Source organism: Zootoca vivipara, chromosome 15 (assembly GCF_965207765.1).
Source record: "Zootoca vivipara chromosome 15, rZooViv2.hap1.1, whole genome shotgun sequence".
NCBI lineage: Eukaryota > Metazoa > Chordata > Lepidosauria > Squamata > Lacertidae > Zootoca > Zootoca vivipara.
This window is the reverse complement of record NC_142598.1, coordinates 39,135,928-39,158,532: the sequence shown is the minus strand read 5'-3', so window position 1 is coordinate 39,158,532 and position 22,605 is coordinate 39,135,928. Positions and strand designations below refer to the sequence as shown.

The 22,605-nt window shown below is 41.8% G+C and overlaps 1 protein-coding gene across 2 annotated transcripts in view; it reads right to left on the bottom strand.

Moving 5' to 3' along the window:
* CNTLN (centlein) overlaps positions 1–21,746 on the bottom strand; it is a 174,297-nt gene extending 152,551 nt beyond the window's left edge. The window contains exons 1-2 of one of the 2 annotated variants that reach the window (XM_035140509.3): positions 21,445–21,746; positions 7,412–7,500 (exon numbers count right to left, since the gene is read on the bottom strand). In XM_035140509.3, the coding sequence (XP_034996400.3) occupies positions 7,412–7,500; positions 21,445–21,567 (212 nt within the window). In that variant the 5' untranslated portion in view covers positions 21,568–21,746. The remainder of the gene's footprint in view (positions 1–7,411; positions 7,501–21,444) is intronic. The other variant, XM_035140510.3, reaches the window with a different exon arrangement.
* Positions 21,747–22,605: the final 859 nt, after the last annotated feature.

Genomic DNA, 22,605 nt, shown 5'->3' with positions numbered 1-22,605 from the left:
CACATGATCTCTCTCGCTTTCATAGCAAGCAGGAGGTGGCAGGGAACCCCCATTTATGCAGCCTAAAGTCTGTTGTACAAGTGGAATGCTACAATTAGATATCACTCCCAGTGTCTTAACAGGGGCACAAATGAGAATTCTAAGAATGTATCTACATTCCATTAAACAAAAGGGAGAAAATTAACAACTTCTGGGGCTGGGGGGGGGGGGTGTTCCTTCAGTAAGCAGCCTTTAGTAGAGTGGTTTGCAGTACAAACTAAGTAAGAAATGTGCAATCATTGTATATACTGTGTGCCAGTAAATGCTCCAATTTTTGCATACAGTGGATGCAAGTAGATGCTGCAGCATAAATTAAAAACCTGGTATAGAATTTTATCACCAGCTCCTCCTGGTGGTATAGGATAACTTCCAATACTCATTACAGGGAAGGTCCCAGAAGAGATGCTAAGTAATATTGCTGTATGCTTCAAGCTACTAGCATATCATTGAACCCACTGCTACATTTTAAGTATGATAAACGGGAGGAAACGGTGGAAGCAGAGGAAAGGCTTGCTTATAAAGGTAAATGGCACAGTCAGAAAAAAATATGGTTGATTCAATTAATATACACTGTACATGCCTACAATACATTAAAAAGTGTTCGCCCAAATAAGAAAAAAACTTAATTCAGGCACTGTCAAAGAGTTGATGATGATCAATGACCGAGACAAACTCCAGTTTAGCTAATTAGAACCACTGATGAGCAATAATGATGTGAGCTAAGAATATTTGCAGACTTCTTTAGGATGAAAAATGGAGTGAAGAGAGGCTGTCAATTTGTACAAGTTTTAAGCTCCAATCACTTTTCCCACGAGTACCGCCTATTTTAAATGTTTAACAGAGCTGTATTTAACCACATGGATTTTTCACAGTCAGTTTTCACCAGCCACCGAAAGCCAAAAAAACTGAGAAATTATACTAAACCATTAACTAACAATTTTCTATTGCATATGGCCCACGCTATATATTATACAACATGACAGGACCATATTTTCTGGGATTTGGCCCATTTTTAATGAGTTGTCAAAAATGAAAAATTGGATACGACGAGGAAGCATTTAACTACGAATGAGGTGTGAAAATAGAACCTGCAGTTTCTAAAAAACCGCAAATATTTTCAAAGGTGCCCTGCTGAAGTTTATAAAATATTATCTTTTCTATAATAAATATGCAAAGCAGTAGTGTTGAAGAGAAATTATGGGCATGAGGACAAATAGAGATCTGTGGTAGAAATCAATTAAACTTGTTCATAACATAAAGTGAAACACAAAGAAGTCAAAAGCTATGCTATTTCATATTAGTGTAGCAAAAGTGTAAGTGATAAAAGACAGTGGCTACAACCCAACGAGGCGCCAACAAGTGTAGAAGGATTTGTTTGTAATTTCTCTCCAGAAGCCCCCTCTGAACTGAAAGGCTGCATTTTGAAATGCCAACACAGTGTTTGGGTTTGTCAAAGCAGGATGCTGAAAAAAGGGATCTGAAGGCATAGGAGACAATTTGGCTTAGGCAAAGTGGGTGTGGTCTTGAGCAATGCCTAGATGGGTGGTGGACTGGGCCTTATGCGAGCCACTCTAGGAATACAGGAAATGACCTTAAACCAAACAAGGCTTTACCTTTTGCGTAGATCACAGTTTATATAGTTGCTCATTGCTTTTCTCACTTTGACAACCTCAACTGACAACTCCAGGACTGTTCCTGGCACTTCCCATTCATTTCATTGAGACTACTCAAAACCCTGCGTTACTAAGAAACCTTCCTATTAAAATGAATGGAGGTTGTGCAGGTGAGACTTGTGAGACCATTTAAGGATGCCAGAGCTCACATATACACACATATGTGTTGCTTTGACTATACTTCTCCCACCACTGTCCACAAATAGACACTAGAAACACAAGAAATTTCCCCAGGATTTCAAAAGCAGTTTACGCCATGGCAGGATCTTGCTGATGGTGCCTCCTGGTGCAGTTTACCTTGCAGAAGTGACAATATATTTAATTCTCTCTCACAGGAAACAAAGGCTGGGATGATCAACATTTCTTTGAACATAGGGCTTTGGAAGAAAGCCTACAGCACTTCCTGAACAGGAAGGGTGGGGGAGACAGTGAAACTGGTTGTGTTCTCTCCATCCATAATTCCACCCTACTCTGACAGCATAGTGGGACTTTTGTGGCATCATACAGCCCCTCAGCCAGGAGGTCTCAGGTATAGGGTTGCACGTAAACCTCAATACATGTTAAGATGTGTGAAAAATGGGAAACCTGAGACTGCCAAACCAAATTTTACATGCAGTTTTTGTTTTTTTTTAACAACCTAGAAAGCCTTATTTGCAAAGTATTAAAATATCTGAGTCTGCATATCAATTATTTTTATAATGAAAACATTTAAAGAACATATGATCAATATAAATTACATTTTTCTAACATCGCTTAATTTAAAATTAAGTAACTGCTTAACTGAGTGTGCATGCACACGAAAGCTCATACCAAAATAAAAACTTAGTTGGTCTTTAAGGTGCTACTGAAGGAATTTTTTTTATTTTATTTTATTTTACTTTGCTCTATGCATTATTTCACTACATATTGCTTTGTCTACTAGAGAAGCTTGATTCAAGGAAACAAATTGTCTTGTAAACTGAATAACTAAAATCAATCATGATTTTTATAGCTATGAACACAGACAACTCTTTATGCATTCCTGTACATTGTGGAGGTTATGGCTTAAAGTACTAAGCTGAACACTTTAAGTATCATATTTCTTTCTTAATTTTGAAAGCATCTTATCATATAAAATGCACAAGTTTCTTACAGTGCTCAAAATATCAGCACTTCAGAACAGACTGGTCTAACATCTGCACATCACCAGGGTTTCCCCCAAGGATTTTTAAATGATGCCTGCCTGTGCTGAATAAAGTGCTAACTTGCACCTTGCATTTCAAACTGTGTCCTGAGCAGCCATCCAGTTGGTACAACACCAGCTGAATTCCCATAGGCCACTGTTCACTCAGGCTTGACTGCAATTATCATGTCAATATTTTGTGCTCCGATATGCAGATATGCACACATGCAAGCTGCGTAATACTTTCTTCTCCATGGAATGTTGACTTATGTTCAATGTTCTGAGAATTTTTAATGAAACAGGGTATTAAACTTTCATCAGTTGTGGACAATCACAATTTTTTGACCTTAGAGGCAAAGGGTATACACCTCGGCACCCCACTATTCTTTTCTGCATGCCAGCCAATGATGGCGTGATCTGGCTAAAAACAAAATCCATTTTAGAACCTTTGCTGCTATATATTCACTTAAGAAAATATTAATCAGCTTACATGAAAGGTTTTAGAGTGAAAAACCAGGCATTTACATTTTGATTTACTCCAATCCACTTCTATAGCATAATCTTATAGTTTAAATGAGTGACAATATGCTAAGCGGTCTATGACGGTGCTCTGTATGCCTTGATTAACTGAGGAAGGAAGCTGATAAATGACAAAGTTGCATTGATTGAATTACTCTGTCTATTGGCAGTATAATCAATGAGCATTGCTAAATGATTTAATGCAAACAAGTTCATTTGATATTGCCACCAGAAGATCAGATATAAATCACTTGATGTTTAAATCCTGCCACAGTGTTATATTTCCCCTCTAAATAGAACACTGAGAAGGCTGTACAGACAATGTAACACACAGCCTCAACTCAATGGAGGGGGGGGGATATTATGGCTTATTCCACCTTCACCAGTCTGAGCCCAACTGTTGTGGTCCATGCTGGACATAATCCACAATCCCTAGAGGAAGTTGACACTTGAAACCAACATAAATGCCCTGCTCATGAATTTAAACATGTAGTTACAAGATTGACATTATTCTGTAACAGACTGGAAACCCAACAGACCAAGTAGTTTTAAAACAGATCCGGTTGCTTAGATCATTACCCATATGTAAGTGAAGGAACAAAAATTTATTTTATAACTTATAACTGAAACAGAGTAAAGCTTCACATATTTCTTTAATAAATGGAAGCACATTAGATCTCTGCAAGCTGTCTGGATAAAGGAACTTTTTAAAAAGCAGGGTGGGGGAAACCAAAATATGAATAGCCAAAGCAGGGTGACACTGCACAACTTTAAGAATATTTGCTCTAGTATTTGGCTTAAAAATATGTAGTTAAAGTCATTAAATTCTTGCTCTGCCCTCAGTTTTTTAGTTTTAGTTTTTTTAGAGGGGAGTTGGCCTTACATGGCAAAATCTCCATTCTGATCCAGATTCCAGCATAAAGAAATTTGTTACTTGGGAATATTCTGATTCAAGGCATTTGCTCACCCAAGTGACTGAAACACAGAATGAACCATGCGTAAGCCAGAGGAAGACATGTCTCCTCCAGTTGTTATGAAACAGTAGAAGTCCATTATTGGTCCTTTTTCATATACGATATTAAAATGGCTGCTCCCAACAGGACCAATGCCATTTTATAGGAGGTTTGGAAACTTATTGGACATCATTGACCCTCACACGCTCTTTGTCACTGTGGTATGTGCGTGAGTTTGCGGGATAATTCTCTGGCCTTGTCTTCAAAGTGATTTTTTTTCTTCAATTCATTTCTATACCGCTTTCTATTTTTTTAAAAGAAAATTTCCAAGTGGTCTACAACCTACGTTAAAACATCAAATAAAACAATCCAGAAAAACCACACACAGAAGAAATCAAATATAAAGTATACATTCAAAGCAACATAATTAACAGGAAACAAAAATATTATCTTCAAAAGTCAGGGTTGTTTGTTTTCACAAACATCAGGAAGAATTTTCTGATGGCAAGAGCTGTTTGGCAGGGGAACACACTCCCTTGGAAGTTGGACGCCTCTGCTTCCTTGGAGGTTTTAAAGCAGAGGTTGGATTGCCATCCATCACAGCTGCTTTAGTTGAGATTCCTGCTTTGTAGGGGTTAGACTAGATGGCCCTCAGGCTCCCTTACAATTCTACGAAGATTCTATGAAAAGGAAGCAGAACCCCCACCCCAAGTCCTAGTAGGACCAGGGTCTGCTAGCAAAAACTATATATGTGGGTCATGCTTTCCATCTGCTTCTGATTGGAGATTTATCACACAAGTAAAAAACTATTGCCTATAGGCACCTGGCATATCATCCGAACATGGAAACCACCTAACCACACAGCCTCCATCTTCCCAGGATTCATACGCATTCAGACCAGCGCTGCATTTGGACCTTAGTCCACAGCTTCCACAGTGTCTTCTGATTCAGATGTTATGAAGAAGTAGAGTTGCAGGTCACCAGCGTAACCATGGTTGTGTGCTCCAAAATGTCTAGTGACAGCTCCCCAGTGTCTCCATGTAGCTGTTAAATAGCATTAGAGTGAATGCCCTGCAGAACCCCATAGCACAGTTGCCATGGGTCAACAAGCACTCCTTCCCCCAATCCTATTCTCTAGACTCAACTGTGCAAGTAGGAATGGGATGACTGTAGTACAGTTCTTCTGTTCTTACAAACATTGGGTCCAGGGGGATCACACCACCACCACTATAAGGGCAGCTAGCACCTCCCCATCACACAACGGCATGTTCACAACACTCTGGGCACCCTTGCTCTAGCTAGCTTTAACCAGCTAAGGGCGGGCAGGTACCAGGGGAACATATGGTCAGATGGATTGCTTCAATTATCCGGTCCACTTTCTCACTTATTCAAAATAGCTTAAGAGTTAATTTCAAAACTCCGCACAGTTGGCTTGCTCCTTCTAGAAACATTTATAGAGCATCAGAAGCATTTCCAGGTTTTTACCTGATAAACACAGGTATTCAAAATTACTGATTAAGTGTTTATTTGTGCTTAATTTTATCAAAAAAAAGTTTCAAAAGGAATATGAACTAGAAATAGCATACCTTTTTTTACATAATTCAGAGATCAATAGTATTTAAAGTAGTTGGAAAGTACACTAACATGGATATACTTTTACAATGGCTTGTTTGAAAATACCTGGAGGCTTTAACATATCCCAAAGGCTTTTCTCATTTGCACAGTAAAGATATTTTTTGTTTGTACCTGAATATTAATACAGAGAATGTTGTTACAGTCACCAAATAAGAACTGCAACGAATGCTGAAAACTGAAATCTATTTTGTGTATCTCAGGAATCAACGCTACAGACAATGAGGTTCCAGTTTCATTTTGAAATTTTTAGGGCAGTTCAATCCCTATTTGGGAACATGAAAGAATTCTGAAAAGGAAAAAGTTACTCTCTTCAGTTGCAAAATATTTCCACATCAAACCAGTACAAAGGTATAATTCCCCAAAAGATTTTTCAACTGCACAGCTTAATTATCATAGTCTCATAAAAATGGATATTTAAAAGCGTTGCAAATAAAAGTCTACTGAAATATTAATTGGTTAAATAAAAACAATTAGACTAAATACAGAATGACTGTATACAGGCCTTTCTTTGGTGGTGACCCTCTCAGGTATGGAAACATTAATATAGGGCCAAAAAAATCCTAATTTCATATGTACATTAAATACAGGCATGAACAGGCATGATGAGATCATGGGGTCATAGTAAACAGTTCAGTGACCCAATGTGCAGCAACTGTGAAAATGGCTAATTTGGTGCTAGAGATCATTAAGAACAAAATTGAAAAGAAAAGTGACACGGCTCATGATCGTTAGAGGGAAGTAAACCATTATGCTGGTTCAGACAATGTGCTAAACCAAACCATGGTTCAGCTCAGTGTAGCGCAGCAGAAGAGAGACCAGGGATGAGCAAAGCAGCCATAACCTCTTCTCTCAGAGCCCATACATCTGCATTAAGCTATGGTTTGGTTTAGCATGATGTGTGAAGCAGGCCAATGACTGGCCCAAATTCACCCCATAAGATTCATAGTTCAGTGGGATTTCCCTAGTACTAGTCCCACACTTTAACAACTATACCTTGTTGGCTCTCATATTATTTCCACTCAGGGGGAAAAATGACTACCAGTATATGTTTTCAACAATGAAGGTCCATAGATTTAACAAGCAAGTTAGAGATTTTTTAAAAAATAAAATCAGTATTGCAGCATCTCAGAAAGTGGCATCCTTAAGCCATTTTAATGCCATTTTAATAATATCTCTCTCTCTATCTATCTATCTATCTATCTAATTACTAAAACCATACTAGATGACACTTGGGATTCATTCCAACTCTACTGTTCTATAGAAAGGTCAATGTTAATGTTCATGAGGATGAATGAACACGAGGATGTTGTGGTTGGGGCTTACATGTGCATCCTGTCCTCACTTTTAAGCATTGCATGTTCAGGCGAACACCTGAACATGACTATAATTAAAAAAGAAAACAACACAAAGAGAAAAATCCCCATACTCACCTTTCGACAACCATACTGACTGCTTGCGTCAGATCTGGGTTTGCGACCTGAAGACGTTTCCATAAAGACCACACAAATTCTTTATCAGCCTAATAATACAAACAGAAAATGAAAGCGTGAAACATATTGACACTACATTATAAGCCATACAAAACCTCTACAACACACAGGGTCCGCTTACCAAACACAATGTGTTCCTGGAAATAATTCATTGTGTGAGCATTCACATATCAAGTCCATGGTTTCCATTGATTCCTATGGGAACATTTCTAATCAAGGGTTTGTCCGATCTCCCCCTGCCCCATTCCAGTTTCTTCATCCCCATCATTTCAGTTCCCTACATCATTTGCTGAACCCATCCCACTTCTTTTAACCAGTCTATCTCCTAAGAATCTTTATTATTAGTATTATTTTTAAAAAGAGGCATTTACAAGACTTATAAGGTAGGCAGATGTAGAAAAGCTACACCAGCTGAAATTCCCTCTTAAATACAAAGGCTAAAGGTCTGTCTGCTTTTGTGCAGGGCAACCATACTCTGCCTGCCCATCATTTCTGCTTACTCCATCCCCAACAATAAATATCATTTCTTAGAATCACAGACATCCTAAGGATTCAAGTTTCAAATGGCTCGGAACTCAGGAAGGCAAGCAACAGGGCACATCCAGCCAGTGTGGTGTAGTGGTTAAGAGCAGTGGACTTGAAATCTGGTGAACCGGGTTCGATTCCCTGCTCCTCCACATGCAGCTGCATGGGCTAGTCAAACTTCTCTGAAGTCTCTCAGCCTCACTCACCTTACAGGCTGTTTGTTGTGGGGGAGGACGGGAAGGAGATTGTTAGCCGCTTTGAGACTCCTTAGGGTAGTGATAAAGCGGGATATCAAATCCAAACTCTTCTTCCTCTTCTTCATATGTATAGAGGGAATGAAAAATTTGAATATCTGAACTTCATTCTAACTGAAAATACCCAAAACGTTTGCTATTAAATATTCTTAAAACTCCTTGCACAATTAGCCATCTTGGTAAGATGGCTCTCTAAACGGTTTTGAGAGCCAACTAATTTTTTTCTGAAGCAAGACAAAACCTCCCGTCTGAAATTGGCACAGCAGCCCAGCTCTACAGCTGTCAATGCCTGGGATATATCAATCTTCAATGTACCCAAGGACTGTTCTGTCTACTCTGCGTATGTTAACAGCACAGAGAGGTCAGCTGAGGTGTACCTTGAGCAGCTGAGAACTTATCTGTGCAGGACAGAACACAGATGTCATTCAGAAGTTCCCTCAAATTTCCTCATTAAAAATAAAATTACCCACACTACCGCTGTTTGTCAGAAAGAGAAGCTGCTCACTTTGGGAATGTGTGTGCAGGCTGGAAAGAGAGATGTATAAAACATAAATATTTAGAGTGCTTTGGGAACTATATTGAAAGTGAGATGCTCTTCCCAGTGCAGCAAAGCATCTGCAATGATTGCAGGTCAGGCCTCGCACTGGAAAAGTGACAGTTATGAAAGAGAGAGACAATGGGATTGTGCTTCAGTCAAGAGTGAAAATAATTATACCTCATCATCGTCATGTTAGCAGACATATGGAAATGCAGAACAACCCAGCCTCTGATCCCTGCTACTATTGAATACGGTCATGTCATAATAGGAACAGAGCAGATCCCTACATGCAATATTCAGACATATACCTTCCCTACTGCCCCTCAAAAGCCCATGTGCTATGAAAAGGTAAAGCATCAACATTTATTTAAGACTTCAGTTTAGTACTGTAGGACTATTCAGCCCTCGGCATTTGAACCCTGGCCTTGAAAACATTTCAGGAGATGCGAACCCTAAACACACATTTGCCACACTTCAGATAGCTGACACAAATTCTTCTCATAAATTAAAACTGGAAGAACACTGTACTCTTTCAGTTGAAAAGATTTTGAGTGTCAGCACCGGAATGACTCACCTTCAGAGGACTACACACATGCATGCAACACACCTTCAGAGGACTGCACACATGCATGCAACACACCTTCAGAGGACTACACACATGCATGCAACACACCTTCAGAGGACTACACACATGCATGCAACACACCTTCAGAGGACTACACACATGCATGCAACACACACACGCGTTTCTGTGGTCCCTATTCTGAGCGGGACTCTTGCAAGAACAGGTAATTCTACTGTGTCCAATCACACCAAAGAAGGACGCGAGAAGAGCCCTGCTATAAGGCCAAAGGCCCATCTAGTCCAGCATCCTGTCTTGCAGTGGTCAACCTGGTGCCCACAGACCTTGCAAGCAGCACATAAGTGCAGCAGCTCTCTCCCTACTTGTGCTGCCCAGCCTCTGGCAATGGAGGCAGAACACAGGCACCATGGCTAGCAACCTCATCCTCCATGAATGTGTCTAATCTTCTTTTAAAGCCACCCAAGTCAATGGCCATCACTGCTGGGTTTTTTAAAAAATATAAAAATTTATTGATATAAACACATACAAAATACTGTAAAAGTAATAAGTGTAACCAAAATAAATGCATGCAGAGATAAAAATAAATAAAATGGGGTGGAACAGGGGGTTTAGTGGGCTATTCAATTGAGTTAACATAGGGGGAAAGGATTATAACATGTTGAATAAAAAAGATCTACTTTTAATGAACCGTTAAGGACTCTCCATTTATGTGTCAGATTTTCTGGCAGTGCAATGTCCCATACTTGTGCTAGCCACTTCTCTTGGGAGGAGTTGGACTTCCAGTGGAAGGTCACCAACAATCTGGCTGCAGCAAGAAGCATAAATACAAGAGGTTTGTGCATGATAGGCTCCTACTTCTCACAAGAGCAAATTCCCTAGTTTAGCTATGAACTGTGTGAAGAAGTACCTTCTTTCGCCTGTCGCAAATCTTCCAACATTTAGTTTTATTGGGTAGTACCAAGTTCCATTGTTACGAGACAGGAAGAAAAACTTCAGGTGTTTTTTCCCTCTCTCAGGAAACTGAGATGTGGCAAAATTAGCCACTGGCTGTAAGGAGGGGGGCCAGAACAGAGATGGGAAATCTTGAGTCTGCGGGCAAATGCAGCCCTCAGGCCCTCTCTCTCCAGCTCTTGGCTCAATTGACAAACCATGAGCCTTCTCCACAGGCCACAAATCACAACATCTCCCTCCTTGAATCCTTCTACCTGGCTGGAACGTGTCCCTGTATTACAAAGTTCTCTTGTAAAGAAGGCAAAACTTACTGTTTTCCTTTTACAAATGCATAATTCAATGGTGAGCAAATTATTCAGCCTCCAGAAAGCCCCTGCTTCCATTCGGAAATCCAGTACAGTGCAATTGTTATTGGTTTTTGTTATTTTGATTTTCCTGGCATGATCTGTATTTTGTACATTTGTACATCAAATGTTCTCTATTTTTATGTTTTGAATGTTTGCTGTAAGCCGCTTTGGGCACAGCTCATTGTAGAAAAGTGGTGTACAAGTGAAACAGATTGATTGATCCATCCATCTTGCCTATCTGAATGAAGAGATGGAAACGTGTGAGAAAATCTCTTAGTTTCACCCGGAATGCAGCCTACAGTACAAAGAGTCACATCAACTGATCTGCTCACTTTTGCCTCTTGCCCCACCAACCCTTTGAAGGTTCCCCAGGAGGGAATGCAGGTTCTCACCTTGGTGAAGTTGGCTGCTATTTATTCACTTCCTGCAGCACAAAAATCCCTCAGCCTGGCACTAAGTTTTGGAGATACTGATCTATCATTCTAGACCAACTGAAAAGAGTCATGGCCATGGTGAATAACATTCTAAAATTAAATGCAGCTCAGAAGCACAGTATTATATCAATTTCCATTATTCCTGAACACACATACACACACTACTACTATTTTCCTACAAGAAACTGCAAGAAAAATGTGAACTAAATCTGGTTTCCCAGTGTGCTGGTTGAGCCAGAAGCAGAATACTGATACCTCTATTCACACAGAGACACTTCAGAGGTAGACAATATTATTTACGTTAATATCATGCCCACACTTATTCTAGTGAGGATGCCAAAGGTCTCCGGAGGCAACCCTCACACACAAACACTCAGCCATTGAGCTTCCTCCGGGCCCCTTGTTTTCCTAAGCTCAAAGCATCCAGCTCCCTTCATTTTTCTTTAATTTGCAGCTGCTAAGGACAAAACCTCCTAAGCACCAAAGCCTCCCAGGAGCAGCATGGAGACCTTCAACAAGAGCAGTCTCTTTCAGGGGCATGCAGGCAACACTCTGTCCCAGAGCCAGCGTTCGTCCCAGGCACATAGCCCAAGACATTCCCAAATAAACTAAAATTCCTGAACAAGTTGCAATCATTGATATTCCAAGATACGCAGGAGTGGAATCCAACTGGTATCCTCAGGCTCACAGAAATTATTTTTATCCAGCAAGTTATTTATTGGTTTATTCAGTTTCTGTCCTAGCCTTCCTCCAGGGCAGCTCTGCTAACACTCCCTGGAACCCCCTGAAGGTTGACTGACATGCCAGCATAGGATGGAAGGCGGGTGGTGGGGCTGCAGGGGGAATGGCAGAAAATGCCTCCTTTCCTCTTCTGTTAGTGGGGGTGTCTGCTGTATCAAAATCCTTCCATGAGCATAAGGATACCAACTGGAATCCACCCAAGGCACGTGAGTCAAGCCCAGAACTCCATAAAAACAGAACAGCTGGATCAGACCAAATGCCTGTCTAGTCTAGTACTCACAGTGGCCACCCAGATGCCACATGTGGGACACGAGTGCAATAGCACTCCCCCAGCGTTCGAAATTCAGCAGGAGCCAGGCACATTTTGCACCTAGATATCAGCCAATTGCAACCAAGATGCCCGGATGCCAGGATGGCACCTGTCATTTCCACCATTTGGTGGAAATGTTAGAAACTGGGAAAAGCTAGGAGACAAATGGCTCCAGGGAACTGGGTTGTGGACGCCAAAACAGACTGTCTAGTCGCCATTTGGGGGGGTGGCAACACTTTTTATTTATTATTTTGATTAACATGAATTAATACACAATTCACCTAAGTGATACATTGTTGATATCACATTTTAACAGAAATTGTTAATAAATGTTCAATTTGGTGTTTGCAATAAAAATATTGGTACCATACTTCAGTTTTCAAAACACTCTTTGTTTTAAAACTCCTTAACATATTGTCTATCCTTAACATATACTTTGAGGCTTCAAAGCACATACATTTCAGCATTACCCGAGTGTCAGCCGGGCGCAGAAAATGGCACCCAGACTTTTTGATGTGCTCGCAAATGGAGAATCTTTAGGTGCTAAGCCTGGCGCCCTGCTAATTTGGAACACTGTCTGGAGGTGAATGCCTGGAGATCATTAGATCAGTGTTTCTCAACCAGTGTGCCTCCAGATGTTTTGGGACTACAACTCCCATCATTCCTGACCACTGGTCTTGCTAGCTAGGGATGATGGGAGTTGTAGTCCCAAAACATCTGGAGGCACACTGGTTGAGAAACACTGCATTAGATCTTGACTGTTTTCACACACGAGTAACACATCCTGTATAATTCTATCCATTATATTTTATCTGCACAATCAGAATGAATTTCAGGAACCAAAAAGGTGTACCGAAAAATATGACTTGCAAGCCATCTGACCCCAAACTGGCAACTACCGGTAGGCATTCCATTTTTGCAACTGCAACCCTGGTTTTAGGAGCCATTTGGCACCTATCTTATATATCTGAGTTTCTAACATTGCACTCTCCTGGAAATCCATCCACGACTTTAAGATTCACTGCAAACAGGCAGGGAATTCTTGGCTGCACAGAAAAAATATCCAGGGGAAGATGGAAAACTTGCAAAGTCCTGGTATCCAGGCTGGCCAACTGAATCAGGCTGCTCTTTTTCCTGACCTGATCCCAGAGAAAAGTGAGGATCAGGTTAAGGGACAATCTCAGTGTAACTTATCTTATTGATTTATTTTAACAGTTTATAACCCACCTTTTCATTTTTTAAAAAAATAGTCCAAGACAGCTCATCTAAAGCAATATTTTAAAAATAATATTATTACAGCCAGTTCATATTGCTGTAAATTTCTTAGATCCAAGATTCAAACATAGCATGTTAATTAAGACAGCACTACTACTATGCTTGACTGGATTACTAAACAAACAGAGCTCTTAGGACTTGATCTTGAAAAAGCACTTTCAAATGCTGCAGAATAAAGAACACTTTCAAGTATTTACTTCAGGAAAGCTAGCCAGGAATTTGGCAAACACATTGCCCCTGCAACATAGCTGCAAGGTTTGCTCAACACAGCTTGATTCCTCTTGCTTCTCACTTGCCTCACTGAGTGAAAGAAACTGATGAACATTTGAAAAAATACACAAACAACTGAACATAGCTGCCAAGTTTTATCCCTTTTTTAAAGGGATTTTCCCTTATGCTGAATAGGCTTCCTCGCGAGAAAAGGGAAAACTTGGCAGCTATGCAACTGAAACAAGCCACCTGTGAAAGAGCTGAGAAGCACATTTCTATTCATATAAATCTTCCATTCTAAAGCCTATGAAGCTTCAAGTAAATGCTCAGGGCCACAAGCAAATAAGGTACATCTATCAGACTGGTTCTTGTTAGAAAAATAGATGAGCGAGGGAGTGGAAGATATGTTCAACAAGGCTTGGGATAAGTTTGTGGAGAATAAGGCTATTCACAGCTACCGTACTGACAGACCTCCTGTGGGCACCTGGTTGAACACCATGAGAACTTGCTGCTGGACTGGGTGGGCCACGGGCTATTCTTATACAGCCACCTCCCACTGATGCACATTCTACTCACTCGTGACCATGTATATGCACGGCATCAGGAAATACTTCAAACCTGGAAATGGTGGGAGAGAGCTGGAGAGTCCTCATAGCTCATGAGAAGACCCTCCCTGGAGCCCAAAGAGGACGTTGGTGGGGGTGGATGAAGCCCCAAAGAGACCAGAGGCACGGGTGGGGGGGTTCTTGTTTATGCTGCTCAGCCTCCCTGCCTAACAGATGATGTGCAGGGTAGTGCAGCAGCAACAACCACACATCTTCCACCCTCCTGCCGGCCCCAGAGCTCCAATTCTAGTTGCACATATTTTTGGATACAGTGTTTTTTATATGGATTGAAGAAAGCATGGCAGAGAGGGCATTTAAAGCATGTTTAGAGGGTGCTCCCAACTTTGCGCAATTTCACTTATGTGTGGGAGGCCCTGAAACTTAACTCCCATTTAAGTGGGAAGTGGCCTGTGTTTTGATTAGGTTTGGACAAAACACTAAGCCATAGTTTGTAGTTTATCAGCATAAGGCTCACATTTATTCACTTCCCCATCTCCTCTCCTTTGGGACAGCAACAAGGACACCAGAACATAAGGAGTGCCCTACTGGATCAGGCTATAGGCCCATTTAATCCAGCAAGCATCCTATTCATAAAAGTGGCCAACCAGAAGCTTGTGGGATGCTTTCACTTCTGTTGTGAATTAACAGTGGATTATTGTCATGTCCAGATCAAAACTATGCTAAGTCTCCACTATAGCTTAGAGAAATATATTACACCATGGGTTGAGGTTGTTGTGCCACCCCCCCCAAAAAAAAAAATCGTAGTTAAAATTAACCAAAGTTGCCCTGGTGCTTCCACACACTGGCAGGGCTTGCCCATATCTTGGGTCTTGGGTCTGCTAGCTATTAGCTGGGCTGCCCAGATAAGGGCACTTACTGGGATATGTTTGGGGTTGTCATTTTGTTTCTATTTTCTTGAGAGTTCACTTTAGCCATTAAGATAGGATACAGTATAAGTTTTTGAATAAAGATGTAGATTGTACCCTCAATGAGTTACTGTTTCAGAGAACTCAGCATGCACAAATGAAACCTAATTAAAAAAATACATAGAATAGGAAAATTACATACTGTACATCCCTATGGGTTAAACACAGCTATCTTCCAGGTGAGCAAAATTTGAGAAATCAGGATTTCTGCATTTGATCACTGGCTCAGGGAATGGAGTGCATTCTAACGGTCAGAACATCCATCGGACTGATGGGAATCTTTTATTGTTCCTTGCTTCCTAATGATGCTCAGCATTTGCATAGTGTTCATCTGTCTGTAAATTTCAAAGCTGTTTTCAATGTAGAATTTCTGTGAAATCCCAGGATACAGATAGCCTAACCAAACATATATACTTGGCACATTCGTTTGAGAGTTGATATGGCTAAATAGAGAAAATTTAACTGTTAAGCACTCTGTAGCTCACTGCAGTGTTGGAACATCATTTATCAGACAACTAATTCAAGAGGCAGAAAATCTGCATTAGGATCTATAGAGAGCCACAGCTTTGGTGATAAGCCATTGATAGAACCACTGATAAGCCTCATAGATCTCAATCCACCATAGCTGCAAAACCTAGGGTCAAAGACAATGATCATTTTAGGAACTATGTGAAACAATCCTTTGGGATACAAGCATAATGATATTCAATTGCACAACAAACTTCTGCTCAAGCAAACAAGGCTTCCTTTTCCTTTCTCCCTCTTGTAGCACCCAAATTCTGCTCTAGAGCATTGGGGTATTTTCTGGATGGGGGAGAAAGCATCAATAGGAAGAGAGGGAGGGGAATGCCCATCACTCATCATTACTGTATAACAACAGGATTACAAACTCAGAAGATAAGCTTCTCTTGGTTTAACACTTCACATAATTTTTTCAAGAATAAAATTGGGGATCGGGTGTCATACTGTGATGCCAACTTGTGCTCCTTGGAGGAAAGGTGGGATTTAAACGCAAAACTCATTCTATCAATATGAGAAAGTCAGGTTAATAATTTGGGATTGACCCTTTCCTCACAAGTGTTGGAGAAAGCTTGGAAGGGACAAATGACAATATTCCACAGGTCTTGGCAACATACTGAAAATATCTGAAATACTCAGGAGAAGAAAAAGGAAATAGGAGGAGCAGTCATGGTTAAAAAAAAGTGGCTTTCAACTCAAAGGACCCTGGCCCTAACCAAATGAAAACTACCGTATTCAAAACCAATAATCGTGTTGTATATATCTGTGTTTTGGGAGAAGAGGAATGAAGAAAAATATTGCAGGTGCTTAACCACAGTTTGGCAAGTGTCAATGGTGTACAGATAGAACAGACTACTTCAAATTTCAACTAGCTTTTCATAAAAGTGTTAAAGAATTATGAGCACTGAAGAGTTTATGATCTCACTGCTGAGGTGGCCCTTGTTGACATCAATTTTGTATCAAAGTTTCCATATGTTTAAAGCTTGCATTTGCAAACATGTAGCATCAAAGACAAATAAGACTCCCAGTTGGTTCAGGCTGGATGTTCAGCTGTTTCAGAAAGAGAACATGCATGTTTCAGGGGATAGCTGAATATTCATCATTGTACAGAGCCTGAACACAAGGGTCAATTTGTTTGTATTTAATCCATGATCCACTTTTATTTTTGAAGGCTACTGGTAATGTCCTAGCCCAATGGTTCCCACTTTTCAAAAAGCCAAGCCATGGACCTCCTACTTTTGAAAATGCTGATATTTCTGTGGTAGTTTTTGTTATGTAAATGGTGCCACCATGACCTCCAACATGTCCCAATGCAAAAGAGGGCCATGCATTTTCAGGGCCGTGAACCTATGCAAGTCACATGACACCCAAAAGAACACAGTGCAAGTGCCAAGTTGGTCTAATAAAAGTATGCCCCTAAACATGTGTGTACAGTGGTACCTTGGTTTAAGAACAGCTTAGTTTATGAACAACTTGGATTAAGAATGCTGCAAACCCAGAAGCAGGTGCTTTGGTTTGTGAACTTTGCCTTGGAAGCAGAACATGTTCCACTTCCTGTTGAGTGTATTCCATTTGTAAATTGAGTCCCCTGCTGCTATGGGAAAGCACGCCTTGGTTTAAGAATGCTTTGGTTTAAGAATAGACTTCCGGAATGGATTAAGTTCATAAACCAAGGTACCACTGTATAGGATTGCAGCCTTAAGATACATAATACATATTTTTAAAATAATAAATACTTGAATAGATCAGAAGCATGTAAACCCTGAACATCTGAAGACCGCTGGATCTGTTCAGCCAAATATTGTCTATTCTGACAGGCAGCCGTGTATCTTCCCTACAGGAACAAGACTTGCTTCTTGAGATCCTTTAACTGGAGATGATGGGCATGAAGATAGGAACTTCTGCATCCAAAGCATATGTTCTATCACAGAGCTGTGGCTGCTTTCCAGTATACCAGTTACAAGAAGACAAAGCTACAATAGCAGGAAATTATAAAAAGGTAAATCACATGTCACATAGCCACTCATCTAGTTGCCTGTGAAGAATAAGTACCGTATATCCTCTAAACAACCATGCAGAAGCTTTTCTGAACGAGAATCGCAGCAACTAGCATGCCAAAAATTACTAATGTAAGTTATTTGAAGGAGACAGCATTCTGTCTCATGTGGTCTTATCTGCAAGTCTGAGCTCAATGAATTATTTTCATCAGTCCTTACTGAAGATGCTGAAAGAGATTCCTACTTTTGAACAACCACTCCAATGAACTGTGTCAATCGGAGGTGACAAAGGATGCTGGTTTAGAACTAAATGACAAGTTAAAAATAAGTCACCAGGGCTGGATGGCATTCGCCCAAGAGCTCCTATAGAGCTCATATGTGAAACTGCTGATCTTTTAACAAAAATATGCAACTTATCACTAAAATAAATCTTCTTAGAAAAGGACTGGAAGGTAGCCAATGCAGCATCAATTTTTTAAAAAGGATCCAGGGGGGATCCACATAATTACAGACCAGTCAGCCTAACATCTGTCCCAGATAAATTCGTAGAAAACAGGGGGTCCCCTAAGGATCTGTATTGGGACTGGTGCTATTTAACTTATTCATAAATGATCTGGAGTCAAGGGAGAACAGTAAAGTAGTCAGGTTTGCCGATGACACCAATTATTCAGGGTAGTGAAGATACTGGAAAGTTTGAAAAAGGATTTCTCCAAACTGCTGGATTGGCCAACAGAATGGCAAATAAGACTGAAAAACAGTAAGTGCAAAAAGCGATGCACATAAATTCTGATGGTCTTTAGGGGCATAACAGAAAGCTCACCAAAAGGGGCAAGTAAAGAAAGTATTAGAAATTATTAGGATAAGGGTTGAAAATAAACCAAGAATCACAATGCTGTCAGAAAATATACCCCAAAAAAAGACTTAGATGAAGGAGCCACCAGTGGCACAATGGGTCAGTGTGTCTGGCTGTTAACCAGAAGGTTGGTGGTTTGAGCCTACCCAGGGGCAGCTGTGGGCAGGATTCCTGCATTGCAGAGGTTGAAGTAGATGACCCTTGGGGTCCCTTCCAACTCCACAATTCTATGAGGCGAGCTGAGTGGAGTAGCATAAATGCCACTGTGCTGTGAGAGAGGATGTGCCACTAGTGGACTTCTACAGGTAGTAGGGAAGGACAAGGCAAGGCAGCCTAATATTCAGAGGATCCAAAGACCCAACATTATCTTGACACATCCACAGATCAGGCCGGGAGCTGACACAGTTAATTTTCCTCATATTGGTGGCAATTGGGGGAAAAGGAGGAGAAACAGAAAGGGAAGTAACTGGCAGGGCTTTGGATGTTGTGCAGCAACTGCCACTGAATCACATAGAAAGTGGGGGGGGGGGCTGGCAGGCAGATACAAATATATAGGATGGCTCTGGTTTAAACTGAAACAACTAACCTGAACACGCAATTACCATTTAAAAAATCAGAGAGTGAATAGAAATATTTCCTCTCATACTAGTAGGCCTTAGGATCCCCTAGTAAAACTGATGGGCAGCAGATTAAGGGAAGAAGACTTCATGCAATGCATAAATAATGTAAGGAATTCAATGACACACAATGAAGCAATAGCCACAAGATCGGCTTTTTTAATTCACAGATGCATCAATGGCTATTAGTCACGATAGCTTAAAACAGAAGCTGCATGTTCAGAGAAAGGTGACCTCTGCCTATGAAATAAAATAGGGGATGATCATCATCAAACACTGCATTTGAGATTCTTAGATGCATCTAGCTGCCCTTTGAGAATATGTTTGACCAGCTAGGATTTCTACTTCATCCAGCAAAGGAGTTATTACTGACTTGCAGTACCAGGCTGTCATAGGCAGCAATGTCACACAGAATATCAGTGTACACAGAAGGAATTTTACATCACCGCTAAAATAAAATATGGAATTAAACAATCATGCAGAGAGCTAGCAGTGGTCACAGTTACGATTGTGTACGCCTGCAATATGCAAGTGGCATCACATATTCGTATCAGGGAGCTAACAATAGGCTGAGTGAGATGGCAGGTGCAGGGAGCAGCGGTGAAAAGGTGGAGGAGCAAGTCACGTGTGCCACCTGGCCTGCCATGCGCCCCCTAAGCTAGCCTGTTGTTCCATCATCAATACTTACTAATGAGGTTCCATACCTGTGATACATGTAATTAATAATATTTAACTTTTTCAAGTTGCTCTAGCAGCATTCACATGTAACATTCACCAAGTGGTGGAGTACAGTATCTGTGTATGCAACTGGTGGTGTACCAACCAGTCATAAGACACTTGCACACAAGTGCAAGTATAGAACACGGCGCCTGTGTTTGGAGTAATGTGCAAACAAGCCTTTTGTAACGTTCATATGCAGGGGAGTCAACGAAACTGTTCTTAACCAGAGGTGCGCTTTCGCTAATGGGGGCCTCCCGCTGCCGCTGCACGACTTCTGCTCACATCCTGGGGCGAAGTTCACTACCAGGAGCATCTACTTCCGGGTTAGCGGAGCTCATTACCCGAAGCATAAGGAGGACGGTACGTAACCCAAGGTTCCACTGTATTTGCTCTGCATTCACTTTTTTGTGTCTCTGGGCACAACTGATCCCACTTCAGTATGTGGCTCCTATGGCATGCCTGATGGGGCATGCCCAGGGTTCAAGCCCCACAAGGAGTGAAAGATTCTTGTACTGCGGGGTTGGATTGGGGACCCTCTCCACTCTACAATTCTAGGACTCATAAATTCTAGGACCAGGCAGAGGGCCTTCTCAGTAGTGGTACCCTCCCACCAGATGTCAAGGAAATAAGCATCTATCTGACTTTTAGAAGTCTTCTGAAAACAGCCCTGTTTAGGGAAGTTTATAATGTTTGATGTTTTATTCTGTTTAATATTCTGTTGGGAGCCGCCCAGAGTGGCTGGGGAAACCCAGCCAGATGGGCGGGGTATAAATAATAAATTGCTATTGTTGTTGTTGTTGTTATCATATAAACTCCAGTCTGGAACGAACAAATTCAAAGGTCGGAGAGCCGTCAGGTCAGGGATGCTTTAGCTGAGATTCCTGCCTGCTATGGGGGCTGGACTAGATGACCTCTGGGTAGCCCTCCCCACTCTACAATTCTAAGACTCATAAATTCTAGGACCAGGCTGTGGAACGCCCTCCCATCTGATGTCAAACAAATAAACAACTATCTGACTTTTAGAAGACACCTGAAGGCATCCCAGTATTTGGAAGTTTTTTTAATGTTTGATGTTTTATTGTGCTTTTAATTCTGTTGGGAGCCACCCAGAGTGGCTGGAGGAACCCAGCCAGATTTGTGGGGGGGGGGTATAAATAATAATTTGTTGTTGTTGTCGTCGTCATATATACCCCAGTCTGGAACGAACAAATTCAAAGGTTGGATGTCGTCTATCAGGGATGCTTTAGCTGAGACTCCTGCTGCCTTGCAGGGGTGGGTTCGACTGGATGACCCCTGAGGGACCCCCACTTCAGAACGCTATGATTCCGTGACTCTCCTTCCTTGGGGTTTTAAAGCAGAGGATGTATGCCCGTCTATCAGGGATGCATTAGCTGAGACTCCTGCCTGGTCGGGGGACGGGGGTTGGACTGGATGACCTCTGCGGGTATCCCTCCCCACAAAGCTGCGATATTTCCCCCTGCTGCCTGCCTCCCGAGTGGCCGATGGGCCTTGCGGAGTGAGGGAAGCCCTCCTCTCCCCCGGCCCCTGAGGCCCGCCCCGGGACCCACCTGGCACTGGCTCAGCTCCTCCGTCAGGCCCCGCACTTCTTCCTCCAGGGCCGAGACCCGCGATGCTGCTGACGCAGCCGGAGCAGGACTCTTCCTCCCCCCTTTGGAAGAAGAAGAAGCCATGCTGAGAGGAACCCCTTCCTTAGGGGGTGAGCGGCAGTTGGGGGGAGGTGGGCGCGCGGAGAAGCTATCACGGGGAACCTTCGCCTCGCGCGCCACTGAAAATCGAAAGCGCGCCTGCGAACCAATGAGACGAAGGGCTCCGCCGAAGCCCCGCCTCCTCGTCGTCGTTGTCCTGCCCTCCCTCTCGCGTCCTTCTTCTGCCCGCTTTTGCTTGCTTTCTCCAGAGCGGGAGGGAGGGCGGGCGGCGATAGGAACCACAGCAAAAAGTACGCTGCGTCCCGCATCGCCCGTTTAACGGCTGCTGAGCGGGGATTGGGGGGGGGGGGAGCGGAAGGGGGAGGTGTTTTCTCTCTTTTTTAAATGTCCCTGCGTCGCTACAGCGCATGCGCAAGTTTTCGCGCCTCAGACTCCCGCGTTTTTTCCTGCGCTTCTCCTCAGTCTGCGCTTTCGCAGCTTCTGTTGCCTTTGAAGAGACACTTGTGTGACAGAATATTTTTTTGGTGTTCTGTTTGGAAATAAGCCCAATTTACACTGAGAGGGATTTGGAAAAAAAGTTATTATATTCTATTAAATTTCAAAAACTTTCACATATACACTCCATAACATAATAAATTTTACTTTGGTTCAACTTCCCCTTCTGTTTTCCATGGTATTTTTAACTTCCTCCCCCTTAAACAATTCCTTACCTCAGAGCTTTCCAAACAGTGTTACTAGGTGTGTCCCCACACATTTTGATATAACAATTTATGTCTGTGTCCGTATCTCTTGTAAGGGGTTAGTTTATAACCTCCAGTTGGCTTGTAAAACCTGGATTCCTGCATCGCAAAATGGTGCGTGTCTAAAAAGTCAAAAACGTGAAAATTTGGGAAACTGCCTTACATACTGGATAAAGTATATCTGCATATACACACTAGGGTTATAACTCTTATACATTCCCCCACCCCAAAAAAAGTGGTTTCCTGTACCATAAATGGGTGAACGTTTGCTTAGAAACACTGAAAGGGGGGCTAATTCTGCTCACCTCGAAATGAAAAGGCA